General features: G+C 29.1%; 2 protein-coding genes across 2 annotated transcripts; both read right to left on the bottom strand.

Annotated features, from left to right (window-relative positions):
* Positions 1-22: 22 nt before the first annotated feature.
* Positions 23-3,667, bottom strand: LOC123296155. The gene is made up of 5 exons (XM_044877617.1): positions 3,505-3,667; positions 2,455-2,557; positions 1,359-1,421; positions 1,182-1,299; positions 23-389 (listed from the first exon to the last, which is right to left on the bottom strand). Exons 1-5 carry the CDS (start codon positions 3,665-3,667, stop codon positions 237-239), a joined length of 600 nt encoding a protein of 199 aa, XP_044733552.1. The 3' UTR covers positions 23-236.
* Positions 3,668-7,981: 4,314 nt separating this feature from the next.
* On the bottom strand, positions 7,982-15,880 carry LOC123296154. Its single transcript, XM_044877616.1, has 11 exons — positions 15,677-15,880; positions 14,863-14,961; positions 14,461-14,751; positions 13,547-14,160; positions 12,999-13,194; positions 12,144-12,673; positions 11,265-11,700; positions 10,332-10,932; positions 8,683-9,604; positions 8,231-8,578; positions 7,982-8,048 (listed from the first exon to the last, which is right to left on the bottom strand). The coding sequence occupies exons 1-11, from the start codon at positions 15,878-15,880 to the stop codon at positions 7,982-7,984; spliced, it is 4,308 nt and encodes a 1,435-aa protein (XP_044733551.1).
* Positions 15,881-16,481: the final 601 nt, after the last annotated feature.

The following is a 16,481-nucleotide window of genomic DNA, read 5'->3' as shown; positions in this document are numbered from 1 at the left end:
AAAATATTGACATGTAATTTTATTTAATTAATGATCGATTCAGATTTCGAATATGGTATTCCTGCGTTTGAGGAATTAACAACAAACAATAATATTATAATCTGAATCGACCTTTAGTACTAAATAACATTGATTTATTCTTATTTATTTACAAAAACAAAATTATTTAAATCCTATATTTCGTTATAATTATAAAATAAAAACGTGTTGTACTTTCCGTCAAATTCTATTCATAATTAACATTCAGAGTCAGCTTGGTCAGTCTTAAAATTATTATCCAAAGTAACGTAATCTCCGCTATTGCAATTGATATGTATGGTTGCTTTGTAAATAGGTCCATTTGTTATTGTTGTTACCGTTTCTATTACCCGTTTTGCATATATTTTTTTCTGAAAATTAACTTTGCTAAAATAAATTTGTACATTAAACGACCTCGATTCTATCCTTGAAAAAAAAGGTTTGCAATTTACACTGAAAATTTCATATGGAAGCATTGTAAATTAGAATTTCTTAGCATGTAAATGTAATAAATTTTGCAAAAATTGGCTAGAAAAATCAAACTAAAAGAATAAATTCTTTATTTGCTGTATTTGTAATATAATTTACTTTATGACCTAAGTATAAGTACGTATCCCCCGTGGTCAGTTGAGTCGGAAAAAAAGTTTGTAAATCTTATGGTCAGCCTATATTCGAGGAACATTGTCTTATAACAGCCTCTACATTTACTTGGTGCCGAACAGAATAACTTTGAAAATTGAAGTTATGTAATTTGAACCTTGAGGAATTAGAACTGTAGAAAGAGTGAACATAACAGTCTGCATGTTTTTGTTCTTCGCGTTAACCCTGTGATTGCATTTATTCTGTGATCTGCGGGTGTGACCATGCTTGTTATGGGGTCGAATAGCACGAATCTGTCAGTTTTTTGGCTCTTAAATTCACTTTGTGCTGGCGTCCACCCTGTCAACTATAGATTGGTCATGCCTCTAATGGGCACGAGTTAGCACTGGCCTGCGGATGTTTTGGTCAATGGCCTGTACGTTCAACCTGGGGTTCAAGGTTCAAATTTTAAAAGTTTTCATTGCATATTGAGTGTAATTGATAATTAAATTTCAGTGAAATTAACTAAACCATTTTCTTATAAATGATAATAACGAAGTCACCAAATTTTTTGATCAATTTACTTGATAAAGTATTTCTTCTCTAAATAATGTTTCTTCCTCCGTATTAAATGGTATTGTTAAAGTTGATTTATACAATACTGGACATGTTTTATAATCATATAAATATTTTACGGAATACCTAAAATAAATAAAGAACTAAATTCAATATTCGTAAAATGATATTAATGCCCAACTTACTGTTTATAGCCAGAATATTTCATTGTATCCTCAACAGTTTCAGTACACATGTTTTTAGAATCTCTAAAAAGAATAATACTGTATTTAGTAGGGTTTTCCAAAAGTTGTATTGGATGTTTCTTACAAAAATAAGAAATTGCAAATAATAAAATTAAATTCTGTATAACGGGAAGCGCGATCAAATACACTCGATTCTTTCTGATGGTTACTCCTTTATTTTATGTTTTTGAACTGATCTCAATTATGCTTATCTGTGAGTAAGATTAAATATTTAAACGAAAAGTGTGTGTTAACAATTTATTTTCGGGAATTTAAGCAAAAAATATTAGCAGTATTTATCAAAAGTTCAGGAAATCAAACGATATTTCTTAACAATTATTTCTGATTAAACAGCTTACCCAATTTTAAGGCTTTGAATATTTAAAATATCATTAAACAATTTAATCCCTGGTTTCTAGTTTTCAAGTCCTGTCTTCGTACGAAAGTATAGATTCTCCAATTTTAAGTAAAAAATATAACTTTATGCAGTGTGGTTAAGAGTTCGAAAATTTTTTAAACCAAAGACTTCGGTTTTGAAGAACTTTGGCGGTGCCAATTCTAGGTTTAATTAATGCGAATAAAATTTCACTTAAAAACAAAATAAACCTTTTGTAACCGAAAAAAGTAAAATCCCAAAATAATTTTTTGTTAAGCCCTGTTTATTTCAATAATAATAATTAATATTAATTGATAACAATTTTTATTGAATTATAATTGATAACAAATCAAATTGATAGGAAACATTAAATTCAATAACTATTGATTTTTGTATGAGCTAAATAAATATAATTAATATAAAATATTATACGTTACATGATAATTTTTTTGGGTAATGTTTGCATTTTAATAAAAATTTTATTTTTATATTTTATTCTATATAACAATACTGGAAGTAAAATCTCATTATTTTTTGTCATCTTGATTAGTTTGCACCTAATTTTTTGTTAATCTTCTTTTTCAATGATACTTCTTTTACTGATTTTAATCCTTTCATAATATATTATATAACATATTATTTATTATTATGCAAAATTGTAAAAAATTTAATTATACGTACTCAGGCACAGGTTGAAACTGCTCATCAGAGATGTTGACTTTTGATTCATTTTCGTCTTTTATTTTTTGAATACTTTTACTTCTACTTGATTTACGTGGTCGTACTGAAAAACAATACGAAATAATTTTCTCAAAAAAACGTCCAATTTTCATGAATTCATAGGACCTATAAATTGTAACGGAATCATTTCGAATTAATATATAAATTCGGAATGATTATATAATGTTTACTTGAATGAACGGAATACTTTGATTTTAAAAATAAAATTTTGCTAAAATGTGGCTCATGCGTGATGTTAGGTGTGACACTTAGAGGCCCGGGTTCGACTGTCAGTAGCCGCAGAGTTGCCAGAAATAATTCTATCAAGTAGTCCCATCTGTGATGATAAAGAGCCTAATGTAGTACCCTTAAAGAGCCTCATTAATTTCAACCAATAATATATTACAATGAGGAGCAAAATTTTTGTAGCACAAACATTTTTTAAAGCAGCTCAAGAATATAAAAATGGACTAATTCGAGAAAAATAGTACAATTAGGCAATCCTGGATAGCTGTGAATTTTTTTTTCATTTCTTTCTATTGATTTCTAGACTTTTGTATTTAAGATGAGAGGATTATTTGGAAAATTAATATTTTCGGTTTTTTGTGAAAAATGAAAGTTAAACCAATGCATTTGCAGAAGTAGCTTTTAACATGTGCAAAAGTAGGGTTTAAGCTATATTCAGATTTAAAAAAGTGGTTAAACCGGGTTAGATGTATGTCTGAAAACGGAGTTAAACCCTTTTATTATTATTAAAAGTCGTTCGTTTTTAATCTGTAAATTGACAAAGGATTAAAGTTGTGGCCTTGAAAATCAACTCTCAAATTTCTGCTCTTAGTCAAATGTGAGCTGCCAAAATGTACGCTGATCTTTTGATTTTAAAAAATGTTTATTTGCGCCTAAACAAAGCAATTGTCTAAATCAATATTAAAATGTTTATGGTGAATATTTTTACTATAAGTATACGTTATATTTCTTAATACATGACGTAAATTTTGAAATAAAACTTACCAGCTGTTCGCAAACGATTTTTTCTAAACGTCGTAGTAAATCTAAAAGCACAACCACAATCTCTTATAATTGGTCTTGACGAAGGATCATAATCAGTGGGATATCCATTAATTAAGGAATGTTTTGAAACCATTTGTAATTCACCGATATCTATCGTAGTCATTTTTCAAACTGAATCTTTAATAATTTTCGATGTATTTTAAATTAGATAGATATTTATATCAAATCAATATTCACTACTATCACTAAATGAAATAAATAATGAAATGACACACGAATTGACAATGGTCAACAAACGTATATAGTTATTATTGTCGATATACAATAATGTACCTATTGTATTCATGAGGTGATTACAGGAAGTTACTGTTGCATGTAAATTTACGTTTATCTATCCGTTTTTTAATCAACTATTTTATTATAGTTTTTATGGACGCCGAGTGACCATGAGTTTTGATAATTTTTACCCAACTATTTTTCTATTGGTTTGTTTAGTTAAAAGCTAAAACAATTAACAATATTTAACTGCAATATAATTGGAGTAGCAATCAACAAAACGTCATAAATTTGCATTATTTTACCTTAGTTATACAGTAAAGACTCGATAATCGGAATATTCGAAAATCGGAACACTTTACGTGCACTCGCACTTCCCACATCGCTCTCTACAATGACTCAATAATGGTATTGTTTATTTGAATATACATCTAATATGATTCTAAAAACACAACAGCATCACAATAATACGCGTTTACTGCTGTGTGTACATGCCTCGCTTAAATACATATATTCCCAAGTGTTAATATAGGTATTTTTAATTTCGAATTGTGGTCATTTTTTCAGCCAATGTGTGTTTTCGGGTACGAGGCCAACAGCATTGCTAATAATGATTTATTAAATATAATTCGATTCAATTCAAATAATAATTGAATTTCGAACATGTTTCTTTCTTAATTAAATAATAATAAATTAATTCTTCTATCTATTACACAATTCCACTTTAGTGGCTCAGTTGGTTAAAGCGCAACCAATTCCGTAGCGGGTTCGATTCCCGCCGAAACAACAATTAATATAATTAATAGTTGTGGTAGGCTGGTGTAGTGCATGGTATGTATTTGAAGAAGATTAACCCTGATAATTCCCAGATTATTCCTGTGGGTTAAGTGTATTCGCCGTGGAAAGCCAATATAACCTAGCCTACAAGCTATGTTATAGAAATAAAAATTTACTGAAATTTATTATCTGGTGATAAAGTTGGTATGACTAAAAGTGGGCCATACTTACAAATATTTTCGCCATTCAGCAAAAATATTTTCGCAACTTTTTATTTACATCCAAATTTTTGTATATTGAGACTTGCTTAGTTGCTCATCCATGGAGGTTTTATCGTTAGCGTTAGCGGTTATTATCCAGATTTTAAAAATATTTTAATCGATTGAACACCTCCGTCAGTTGCTGACATATGGCGGTTACCGAGATCGAAGACGTAACGTCCCAATGTCAAAAAAGTAATCGCTAAGATAATTTACGGCTTAGTGCTCTAGAAATTTACTTAGTTAAGTCGAAGAATAAATTTTACTAAAAATTTTCAAATCAGAAAGCTGTTTGTATTGCCTACCCATGTCATATTCCCCACAATTTGTTTATTTCGTATCCAGTTTACGACGTTGTGATATCTTTTTTAACACAATTAAAATATAATTTCGCGTTGTGGTGTTTTTTCAGCCTATGTGCTCTTTCGATTACCGGTACTAACAATATCAATATATTATTTTATAATAATAATTTATTACAATAAGTGCAGACTATTACGTTATTACTTGATTAAGGGTAATTGAAGTTGTATTAAAGACACTTATTTATTAAATTTGACCACTTCATGCAAAGTGTAATTCATAGATGAAACGATGAATTTTTTAAAAGATACTTATTTACTAAAATTATTATGTTTAATATCAAATCTATTCGGTGTCACAACCTTTTGTAAAGTTAACCAATCTACCAAACACAATCAGATAAAACATTCAACATATTACATAATATGTTTAATTTGTCTATATACGTTCAATTTAAAATATGCAGATAACGATCGGAAAAATATTGGTTACACATATCATTCATCGATAGATAGTTTCAGTGCTACATTACAAATTTATTTCGACTATTTAACTGCATTGTTTTATTGGACAGCAGTGATTTGTAATCAACATTTATATTGTCAATTTATATTTTGGCAAATGAATTTTGATAAATATTTTACGAAATATATGGCATCTTCTCCTCAAGAGGAATTCAATATATTAAAATATTTACTAATTTGCGGTTTAATTTACTTATCGATTATTTTACTATCAGAAGCCAGCGTTTTATACGATTTAAATTTTAAAATTACTTATTTTGCTTCATATATGATACCAGTTACAATGGAAATTATATTTGAAATTCATTTTATATATTTATCGATTGGTTTATATCGTCGATATAATAAGTTAAATAAATCTATTCCATTTTTATTAACCAATAATGATTTTATAACGTTCTGTTATTTAAATGAACTATTAAGTAAATTAGGAAAATGTTTTGTGCAATTGTTTGGTCCATTTATATTAATAAAATTATCTGCGTCATTTATATTATTAATTTTATTGATTTTTTATACAGCTTCGGAATCAATGAAACTTTCGAATATTCATGATTTTAGTAAACAAGTATTTAGTGATTTTATAAATGCTATTATTGTTTTATTGCAATTAATTTTAATTATATTTTTTGGTACTATGGTAAAAAATGAAGTAATTTTTTTTATTATACATTCATTATACACATACGACTGTTATTTTATTTTTTACCTTCTTATACGTACAGGGGGTGTATAAAGAGGTATACAGTAAAATTTCTGAATAATAGGTATTATTTGCTTCAAAACTAATGAATTTAGAATAAACAGCTATAGCCTTCATACAATCAAAACTGTAGATCCTATGAAATATATGTAATTCTAGAAAATAGGCAATGGTTTTTGCAAAAAATAAACATTATTTTTGCAAAAGCTATAAGAAAATTGATTACAAGCCAAAGGCGTAGGACACGCGAAGTACCGCGCTCCTCAAAAGAAGAATTATTTGGGAATGGAGTGTTACCTTCCTCCGACCTAAAACTAGTCCATAACTTGGAGAGCACGTTACCACTCTGGTGTAAAAAATATTTGAAGAAAGAATAAGTCTTTTTAAAGAGTCTTAGAAACTCTGAAAAAGTCTCAGGAAAGTCAAAAAAGCATCATAAAATCGACCAATTTTTTTCGGAGTTACAATCCCAACCCCAGCGTGGCAAATCCCAACCTGGAAGCTACAATCCCAAGACAAATACATAGACAATCGTGTCAAGCTTAAAAGAATTCTTTTATGTTGGGATTTAAAGTAAGAATTTGAACAGAAACAATTGAATAAAACAAAAAAATTATAAGTAGGTAGTAAAATAAATATTACGGGATATTGTTAAATTATATTTTCCATTTTTTTTGAAGTGAATAAGCTTTGCAAAACATACTTAAAATTGATGAATTTTTATTTAAAATTTAAAAGAGATTTTACGGAAAATTCAAACATATTCTAACGAATTAAAGTTAACCTTTTTTATAACAATTTCTAGGAGAAAAAAACATTGGTAATTTTATTAAAACAAAAGCATAAAATTATTTCACATAACATACAACGTCAACAGGTGTTACATGCATTTTGTTTTATTTTTATTAATTCGCTAAACAAATTTTTGGTAATTTTTTCCAGATGGAGCTATTTTTATTTCAAATGCATCATCAAAATATAAAAATTCATGCATGGGGATTTTGTGAAGTAGATTATTCTATTATTCAAACTGTAAGCATAGAAACAATTATGACTATCTCTTGTAGTTACAAACATTGTTATTTAATTTTTAGATAATCAGCACTATAGTTTCCTATTTAATATTAATGTTACAAATTGAAGAAGAGAGTGAATGAAATTAATTACAAGTTATAAATGACTGCAATCGGGAAAGTTTTAACATATCACAATGACAGCAAATATATAAAAAATCAATATTGAATGTCTATGAACTACTCAATTATTTTAGTTATAGATAATTTGCATCCAGTGCGCCTCTACACTGGGTGCAAATTATCTACCTCCAACACACAATGCAAAAGATCCGTTAGATCAATCAATATGGATCTGAAATAAAAAGCCATTCACAAAATCGTGTCTTTGAAATTAGATTTAACAACCTTTTACAATATAAATAAAATAGTAGAAACAGTAGAAAATATGATTTTATTTTATTAAAAATTTCTAGACAAGACTTGAAAACAAATGAGTCTAACATTAAAAAACTTTAAAAACGCACAAGTGTATATTTAAAAAGAAAATTGTAAAAAATATGGATAAAGAACGTTTCACAATATAATTAAAATTTAAACAATAGAAAAAGATTCCTTTTTTTAACTTGTAGCTATTGTAAATGGTGAAAATACTGGATGTTTTAGCCATTCTGAAGTTTCGAGTAACCTAGAATGATAAAATCAAATGATTGTTATATTAATTTCAATATGTATGATTTTCAGAGAAATTTGAGTGATAAGGCACGATTAGTAGTTGCGTATCAATTAATAAGCTATGATTATTCTCTTTGTGTGCTTTATAAATGTCCAAAATGAAACTTAAATATATCTATATTTATTTTTAATTACCTGAAAAGTGATAACGGTAAAGCAGGAAAAGCTTCAATGAAAAATGATTGTAAATCAATTCCACCTAGTGATCGATTGTTCAGTTGTCGTTCTTCTGTACACGCTCTTAAAAATCTTAACAAACCTGTTGGTGTATCAGAAAATGTTGCCTCAGGTAGTCTCATGCCCGGAAATTTTGCCTTAACCACCGATACCCAATCACCTTTGATATGATCACGAGCAGCTGAAGCATCTAACGTTGAATGTAAATGATTTAATGATACAGGTATTGGTGACCCATGTTGAGTAATGCCTGCGCAAGCCAATAAAAATCTCCATTTTCTTTCGGAATCCCAAAAATAAACATGTCTAAAAAATAAATATTACAAAGTCAAAACTTTTGATCACTGAAATGAAAATTGAACATGTTATGGAATATTATGATATGACTTGTGATACTGATAAAAACTTACGATAATACTTGTGATACTGTTGGTCGTTCTGATGGCTCATAAATTAACATCCATGATACAAGATCAACCAATTCACATTCAACAGTTTTCAAATCGGGTGTACCCCGTACGATATTCTCAAGGATATCTTCAGCAACGATACCAAATGGATGTAAACCTCCAGTTAAAATAAAATGTAACAGCATGCCAGCAACTTGAATATCAGAATATGTAGTACAAGACATAATTGAAGTTTTCTCATAATGTTCATATGTTTCCCGTGCAAACCAAATAATTGATGATTTTGGTGGTCGCACAGTTTGGTACAATGCACGATACACACCAAATTCAGCAAGTTTAAGTATACCACCTGAATCGATTAAAACATTCGATGGTTTTAAATTACCATGAACAATTGGTAAAGTGCGTTCATGTAAATATCGTAAACCGATTAACATTTGTCGTGCTAAACTCGTTGCTGTATTCACAAGACTATGATTCAATTTTAAGCACATTAAATATTCACCCATATTATATTCACATAATGGTGACGCAATCAACAATTGTGTTTCATCGTAATCGCAAACGGCATAATGCAACAAATGTTTGTGACGTAAACCCAACAATGGGTTCATTGCAGTTTTTAAAATTTTACATACAACATTATTTTGTTTGGGTATACGTTTTACAGCTAATGCACGGCAATGTATATCCAAACCTAATTCAACATCCCCGAAATTACCACCCGATGATACCATGAAATGTAATCGGGCATTCTTTGGACTGGTTCTTAATTCACCGCATGCAAGTATACTTAAATTTTTGTAATTACGAAGATTTGTTATTGATACATCCCATCGACTTATATAAGATTGCTGGCCAGGTATTGGAATCGGCATTTGCGATTTCTTCCAAAATATGTTACTTGTTTGGGATGGTATGCCTAGCATAAAAATAGTTTGTGATAGCTCTTGTGACTATAGTCTGTCTAAACTGCCTCAATCTCTAGATATTACCTATATTAACACAGTTTCAACTACAAAATTATAGAACACAAGCTAAGGAACTACTCTTGAAAGTTTTGATGTAAATAATAAAACTTTAAACATAATAACGATAGCAAAGCAATGATCAAGGGAGAAAAGGGAAGGAGAAATTATAGAACGGGAGACGTCAGTACTAAATAATACTCCCAACAAACAAAAATGTTACGTTTTTGTAGTGTTGATCATTAGAAGGTATTAAAGAACTAATTTATCAACCCCCAAGTGGGATAAGGAGACCTCTAGAAACATGGAAAAGGGCAATTGAGAGAGAAGCGAAGGAAGTGAACAACGGTTGGAGAGCTCTTCTGGATGCACTTTGCTCCCAAAAGAAATAAAGGAAAGAAGTCAATTAAGTCAAGTGGGAGAAGCTAATTTAACTCCTAGCTAGAGCCTTACTAAATACTCATCGAGCTAAAGAATAAAAAAAGGATCCAGCAGGGGACTTCGAAATATTTCAAAAACTCGCACTTTTAAAAAGTAACAGATAAGTTTCTCTTATTAATTTAGAGAACATTAAATACCTCCACCTCGCAACTTCATACTAACTAGGAATTACGTCTTTGCAATTGAAATACGGTTTGTTATCTAGAAATTGAAGCAACTTAAAATATGTTTATTCCATACCTGGTGTTTGGTATTTATTATAATTCACAACTGCTGTAGTAACATTATTATTGTTAGTGTTATTATTATTATTATTATTAGGAAAAGTATCACTAGTTTCTTCTGTTGATTTAGATCGTCTTGCTTTACTATTTGATAAAATATTAAAAAAACTGTTAGCACAAACATCATGACTTTTCAATTTGGATTGTTCCATGTTATTGATAGTTTCTTCATTATATTGCTTGTTATGTTTACTATTCGTCTGGCGTGGATCATCTTTTAAAGATTCCGCCGAATAAGGGAACAGTTCATCAAATGGTTGTTCACATTCAGATGCATCATCCTTGCTACTAACTGATGTACTTGAATCTTCTAATAATCGTTCAACTGAATCGATTAAATGATACGCGAATTCTTCAGTTTTTTGTTTGATTGCATCAACATCCTCCTTACGTACTTTTGGGGCGTTCATAATTTGTTTCGCATACTTATCTTTGATGACATTCTCCGTATAATTTTTATTCCAATTATTGTTTTCAACGTTCTCATTGTAATTTTTTGATGCCAAGCCACATTTTAATAAGGTTTCGCCACGTATTTCATGATTTAGTAATATTACCTACAATTATTTTACCATATACAAAATAGATGAATCTAAGATTTATAAAATTTTAGATATATTCTGGTAACATGCGATTAGTCAAGCAGCAATCAACGACTGTACGGAAAGAAGTTATGAGTAACAGGAAAATGCAGTCATAGACTCAGCGAGTAAATTCGGCTGATTTTCCAGGTATAGTCACCAAAGAGTCCATGTACTAAGGAATTATTTCAATTAAAATCTCTTCTTTAAAATAATAAAAAATATACAGTGTCTCTATTGTATGAAAAGTTACGAGCCCTACTTAAACAAAAAAAGAAACTTATAATATATGGAAATTTTATTATCACCTGCAATTGTTCAATTAATTTTTGACATCGTATATCACGATAATATGCTAATTGTTTGATGCGTGTTAAAACTTCTATAAATTTTTCTCGTAATCTAGCCAAATATACAGCTTCTAGTTGTGATAATATTTCACTTAAATTTTGTATTTGTTCTTCACGATTCCTTATTGTCTCAGAGCTATCACCAGACGTTGTTTGACTAGGTTGATAATCTGGATAACCAAGTTCTCTATCTATTTGCCAATTACGTTCATAACGTGCTACAATATCTTCAAATAAAAATGTTAAACATTGAATTTTTGATGCAACAGTAGTTTCGACATCATTAAAATAAACATTGTACTCCGACAATACTTGAATATTATTCATAATAACATCTACATTATTTGTATTCATTTGGCGCTCTTCACTTTCGGCATCGCTAACAACTTCTTCACTTGATGAGTCTTGTTCTAGTTTTATATCAATCTTGATTGTATCTTTAATATCACCTTATAAAAGTTAAATAAAAAATTATCCTCGGCAATGAAAATTATCTGAGACCTGGGCAGTGAAAATTATGTGAAGTCGAGATATTTTATTAATCTTAATGCCTTTTCTATCTACGTCTCTATATAATTTTTCGTTGATTCACCCCGTGGTGATTTGAACAATTTATAAAGCTTTTTCCCCAATCACATAGGTACTAGATCCCGCTCTGTGCATCTAGTAAATTCACACTGGTCCAGGCTCAGTTACTTCACCCAGTAAATATTCTAATATCAAAGCCTCGAATTGGGATTTTGAACCAAATTTTTTCTATTTTTGTCAAAAAAAATTTTTTCTTTCAAAATGCCAATTGAAAAAGGCTTAAAAATGGTTCAACTTTTTCTCTTCTACAAATCTCTCCCAGGCTCATATTTTCTTGCGTTACCTTTTTTGTTCCAATTAGAAGAAGTATCTGCATTTTGAGTTTTTAAATTTGTTTTTTGTGGATCACTTTTAGATAAATCTTCAGACTTTTTCATATCCATAATCAAACTGTTCTGCATTAAATCTGGTTTTGAAATAACACGTTCTGCCACATCAGCACTACGAATTTTTGCTATTTTAGCTTTCCATGCTTTCGTTTTACGTTTCATACGTTTACTATTTGATTTACACTCAATTGCTTTTTGAGTATCTTGAATTGAAAGGAATTCATCCAATGTTACTAGTTTGCGTTGGGTATCATTTTCAGGTGTCATTTCTTTCACTTCATGCTCTTGTATACGTATTTCATCTGAATTATTTTTTGTTTTTCTCGCGGGTACTACATCGATGTAGTGTTTGGATAGCTCATATTTTTGGATGGATTTTTTATCTAACATGTTTTCATCGTTCTGTAGTTTAATCATTAATGTTCGAAACGCCCTTACTTTACGTTTTACCTTTTGGATAAGACAATAATTCTGAAAAGTTGAATTAGCAAGGGTGGCGCACTCTCATTTCTCCTCAACTCAAAACAATTAAAAATAAAAATTTATTAATGCAAGCTTTCAAGGTTGAATTAATCTATTGATCAATATAAACATTGATGTTTAATTATTGCTAATTTCTAACCGCGAGAAGATGGAGAAATGAGCGCAGTCTAAAATTATAAATATTTTCCACATTTCAAAATTTATTCAAATTTTGGGTTACTTTTGAAAGTATTGAATTAACAATAATTTAAATGTAAATGGATAATAAATAATGTTAAAATTATTTACGTACAAGTTTAATATGATAATCGTCTGCAATAAAATTGAACGAAACAACACACATTTCCAAAAACTGTTGATAAAATGGTAAAATTGTAAAATAATGCATTTGTAACCATAATTGAGGTTTTCCTTCTGATAGACACGCCATAAAGATTGGCATTAAAGCTGAAACCACAATCAATCCATTATTTGGAACTTTTTGAAATCTTAAAAGAATAATTGTAGTTTTTGAATCATTTTCAAATAAACCAGACAAAATTAATTGGTATATAATGTACTTCAATTTTTCCTGTGTTTTTTTTTATTCAGGCGAATATTACACCAGATATAATCACCAGAAAGAGTTTTTTAACTATATATTTAAACTTTGACCATTCATATCTTAAAAACCCGAATTTTTATACATTTCCTGTGGATTTGGTCTACCCATCAAAGACAAAGTATGCAGTGCTATGAGTATTTGTTTTAACTCAATAAATGTCGATGTACGGTTATTTAATTGAGTCAATGTACGGTAGAATAATTTTATTATTCTGGAATAGTTTGGGTGCAGAATACCTTTTCAATACATATAAACACATATCAGCACCACCACTTGTCACAAAAATGTCCATCAGACTTTTTTCTGATATATTTACAAGTCCACCAGCCCCAACACAACATTGGCAAAAACGCACCAATTCAAATGTACATGCTAAAATTACGTTAACATAGTCGGGAAAATGTATATGTTTCTCTAGTGCTTCACGTAATTTTGAAAATATATTCAATTCCAACAGAAGAATTTCTAGTCCAATTTGTGTATGTCTAATAAAAAATGTAAATACAGGTAAAATAATTGTCGATATAACATGTGGAAATGCAAATTTTTCATTGCCAATTGGTGTTAAAATTAATTTAACACGACGTCGTAAATACTCTTCGGGCGTTAAATCCGTATCATTATTGTTTATTATTGATATCAATTTTTCTAACGCTTTCGATTGTGGTGGGTCAATACGTTTCTGAATAATATAAGCAATTGTGTAACATAATGCAGTACATCCACGATCGTCTTCATGTGCAATATTTGCTTGTCCTCGTAGAAGTATTTCGATTAACAAAGCATTATTTCTTGCACCAGCCATCATTAATGCTGTTACTCCTTTTGTATTCTTTGCATTTACATTTACCTACGAATATTTATAGAATAGATACTTATTATTGATTAAATTGCCGGTTAAATGTTCCAAAATTCGAAGTTAAAATTTTAATGGAATTATGCATTTGAACATTATTTGACATAAATATTGAACATACCTCCAAAATCCATTTTTAGTATGAGATTGTGTATACGTAAGCGTACAACTCACAGACTATTACCCACAGAATTTTCAAATTAACATATTGAATTATCCAGTAGAGTCTCATACCGATGAAACTAGACCGGACACTTATAATATAGAAATTTTTTAAAGGGAAATTTAAAATACCTTACTATCAATTAATAATTCAACCAATTTCGGCCATTGCCTCTTAACAGCGAAGTGTAAAATTGTATTGCCTGCTTTATTCCCATAATTTATATCAAAATGTCTATTTTTAATGCCATTCCAAAAATTAATGAAAGCCTGTTCATCCCACATAACACTATCAATGGCAAGCAAAATTCCATTGTCTCCATTCTTATCCGCTATTGTTACATCAGCTCCGCGTGCTAATAACATATCAGTCATTTCTAAATTTTTAGTTTTTATCGCCCATACAATAGGTGTGGTGAAATTCTAAAAGATACGTCGAAACTTGATTTTTAGTTTTATTGAAATTTACAGCTTTTTTTAAGGTGACATATGGGTACCTCAAAGATTATTTGTCGCTGAGAGAAATATACTTACAGAATCAGTATCATTGATTTTATGCCCGTCTTTCAATAATTTCTTAACTAAATCAAATTTTCCCAAAACTACTGCACCAATTAATAAAGGTATTTCACTCTAATATAAACAATAATTAACATTAATAAAATAATTATTGTAATTAGTGGCATTTTAAAAATAAAAAAATATGAATTATGTACTATGAATTATCAATTACTAAAAGTTCTCAATTAAATCATTAAATGAGTAACTAATTCAAATTTTAATTAGAATTTCTGTTAAAGACGATATTAGGGAAAAAGCAAGTCTTTTGATTTCCAATTTGGTTTTCAAGATATTGAAACCTGAAAATTAAAATGACGAAAAGGCACTCTTCAGAAAAAAGAAATAATTTGCCGAGGCACGAAAAATCATCCATAAATAAAATATTTAACTCGTGATTACTAATAGTATTCGCAATTTGTGCGACTCAAATGTCTAATTAGCATTTTCTCTGCACTTGTTGCACAATATTGCAGAAAAATATTTGTCATATTTTCTATGCACTTTTACTTAATAATTTTAACAACAAATCTACTGAAGTACCGACCGCCGATAAGTATTCAAGTATTAGTTATTCATATCAATAATTTATATATTCAGACTTTCAAGAAGATTAAAAGAAAACTTATTTTCTATGAAACTACGAGAAAATTAAAGCTGGCCGAGGCTAAAAAGCACGTTCAAATCTTAAAAGGGTACACGATAGTAGATACGAGCCTTAATTTCTTAATCACATAAATTAATCTCTCTAAATTTAATTTTTTGAGAATGGGAATAACAAAGACAATACCAAATCTTGTGTATTTAAAATTTTCTTTAGTTCATTCAGTTCATCAGTTCGAAATAAATTATTAAAATTTTCTTCTACAACAGACTGTGCTATTGTTATTATTTTAATTTCATTGTTTTCATCGCATTTCTCCTTTTCATTTTTCTCTGTATCATGTTTCCTTTTATTATCTTTTTTATTTCTAACTCTTCTACCTTTTGACATGTTTATTGTTTTGTATTTGTTGATTTTGGTTTGTAAACAACCAAATGTGTTTTTGTATGAGTAATCTATTTTTTATTAATAAACGAACCAATATGATTCTATTTTATTTATTAATTAAATTACAAATGTAATATACTATGTTTCATTTATAAAATGGAATAAATTTTTCTTTTTTTTGACGCGAAAAATTGACAATTTGTTGTGACAATCATTTTTCATAGCATTCTTAAGGTTGCAATTCTATGGAACAATATGATTATTGTGTGGTTCCAATTAAATATTTTATTTGAAATTTATTTATCTCATATTTTGGACCATTTTAAACAATTTTTGCGTCTTGACTTTTTCGCATTATGCATTTTTAAGCTAAAACTTTGTTATGAACAAAATTGACTATTGCCGTATGATTGTGTATAAATATTTGATTAAAAAACGATTGAAAACTATTCTTTGCACTTTTTGTGTCTTGATATTTTTCGCCTTACCTCAACAATTTCGAAATTTAAGCGTTTTTTTCTAGAAAGAAAAAAAAAGTAGAGTTAGAAAAAAAAGATAATAAAAGGAAACATGATTCAGAGCTTTACGCTTTTTTTAACGCTTA

This window comes from Chrysoperla carnea, chromosome 3 (genome assembly GCF_905475395.1).
Source record: "Chrysoperla carnea chromosome 3, inChrCarn1.1, whole genome shotgun sequence".
Lineage (NCBI taxonomy): Eukaryota > Metazoa > Arthropoda > Insecta > Neuroptera > Chrysopidae > Chrysoperla > Chrysoperla carnea.
The sequence above is the reverse complement of the archived record's forward strand: the minus strand, read 5'-3'. Positions and strand labels throughout refer to the sequence as shown.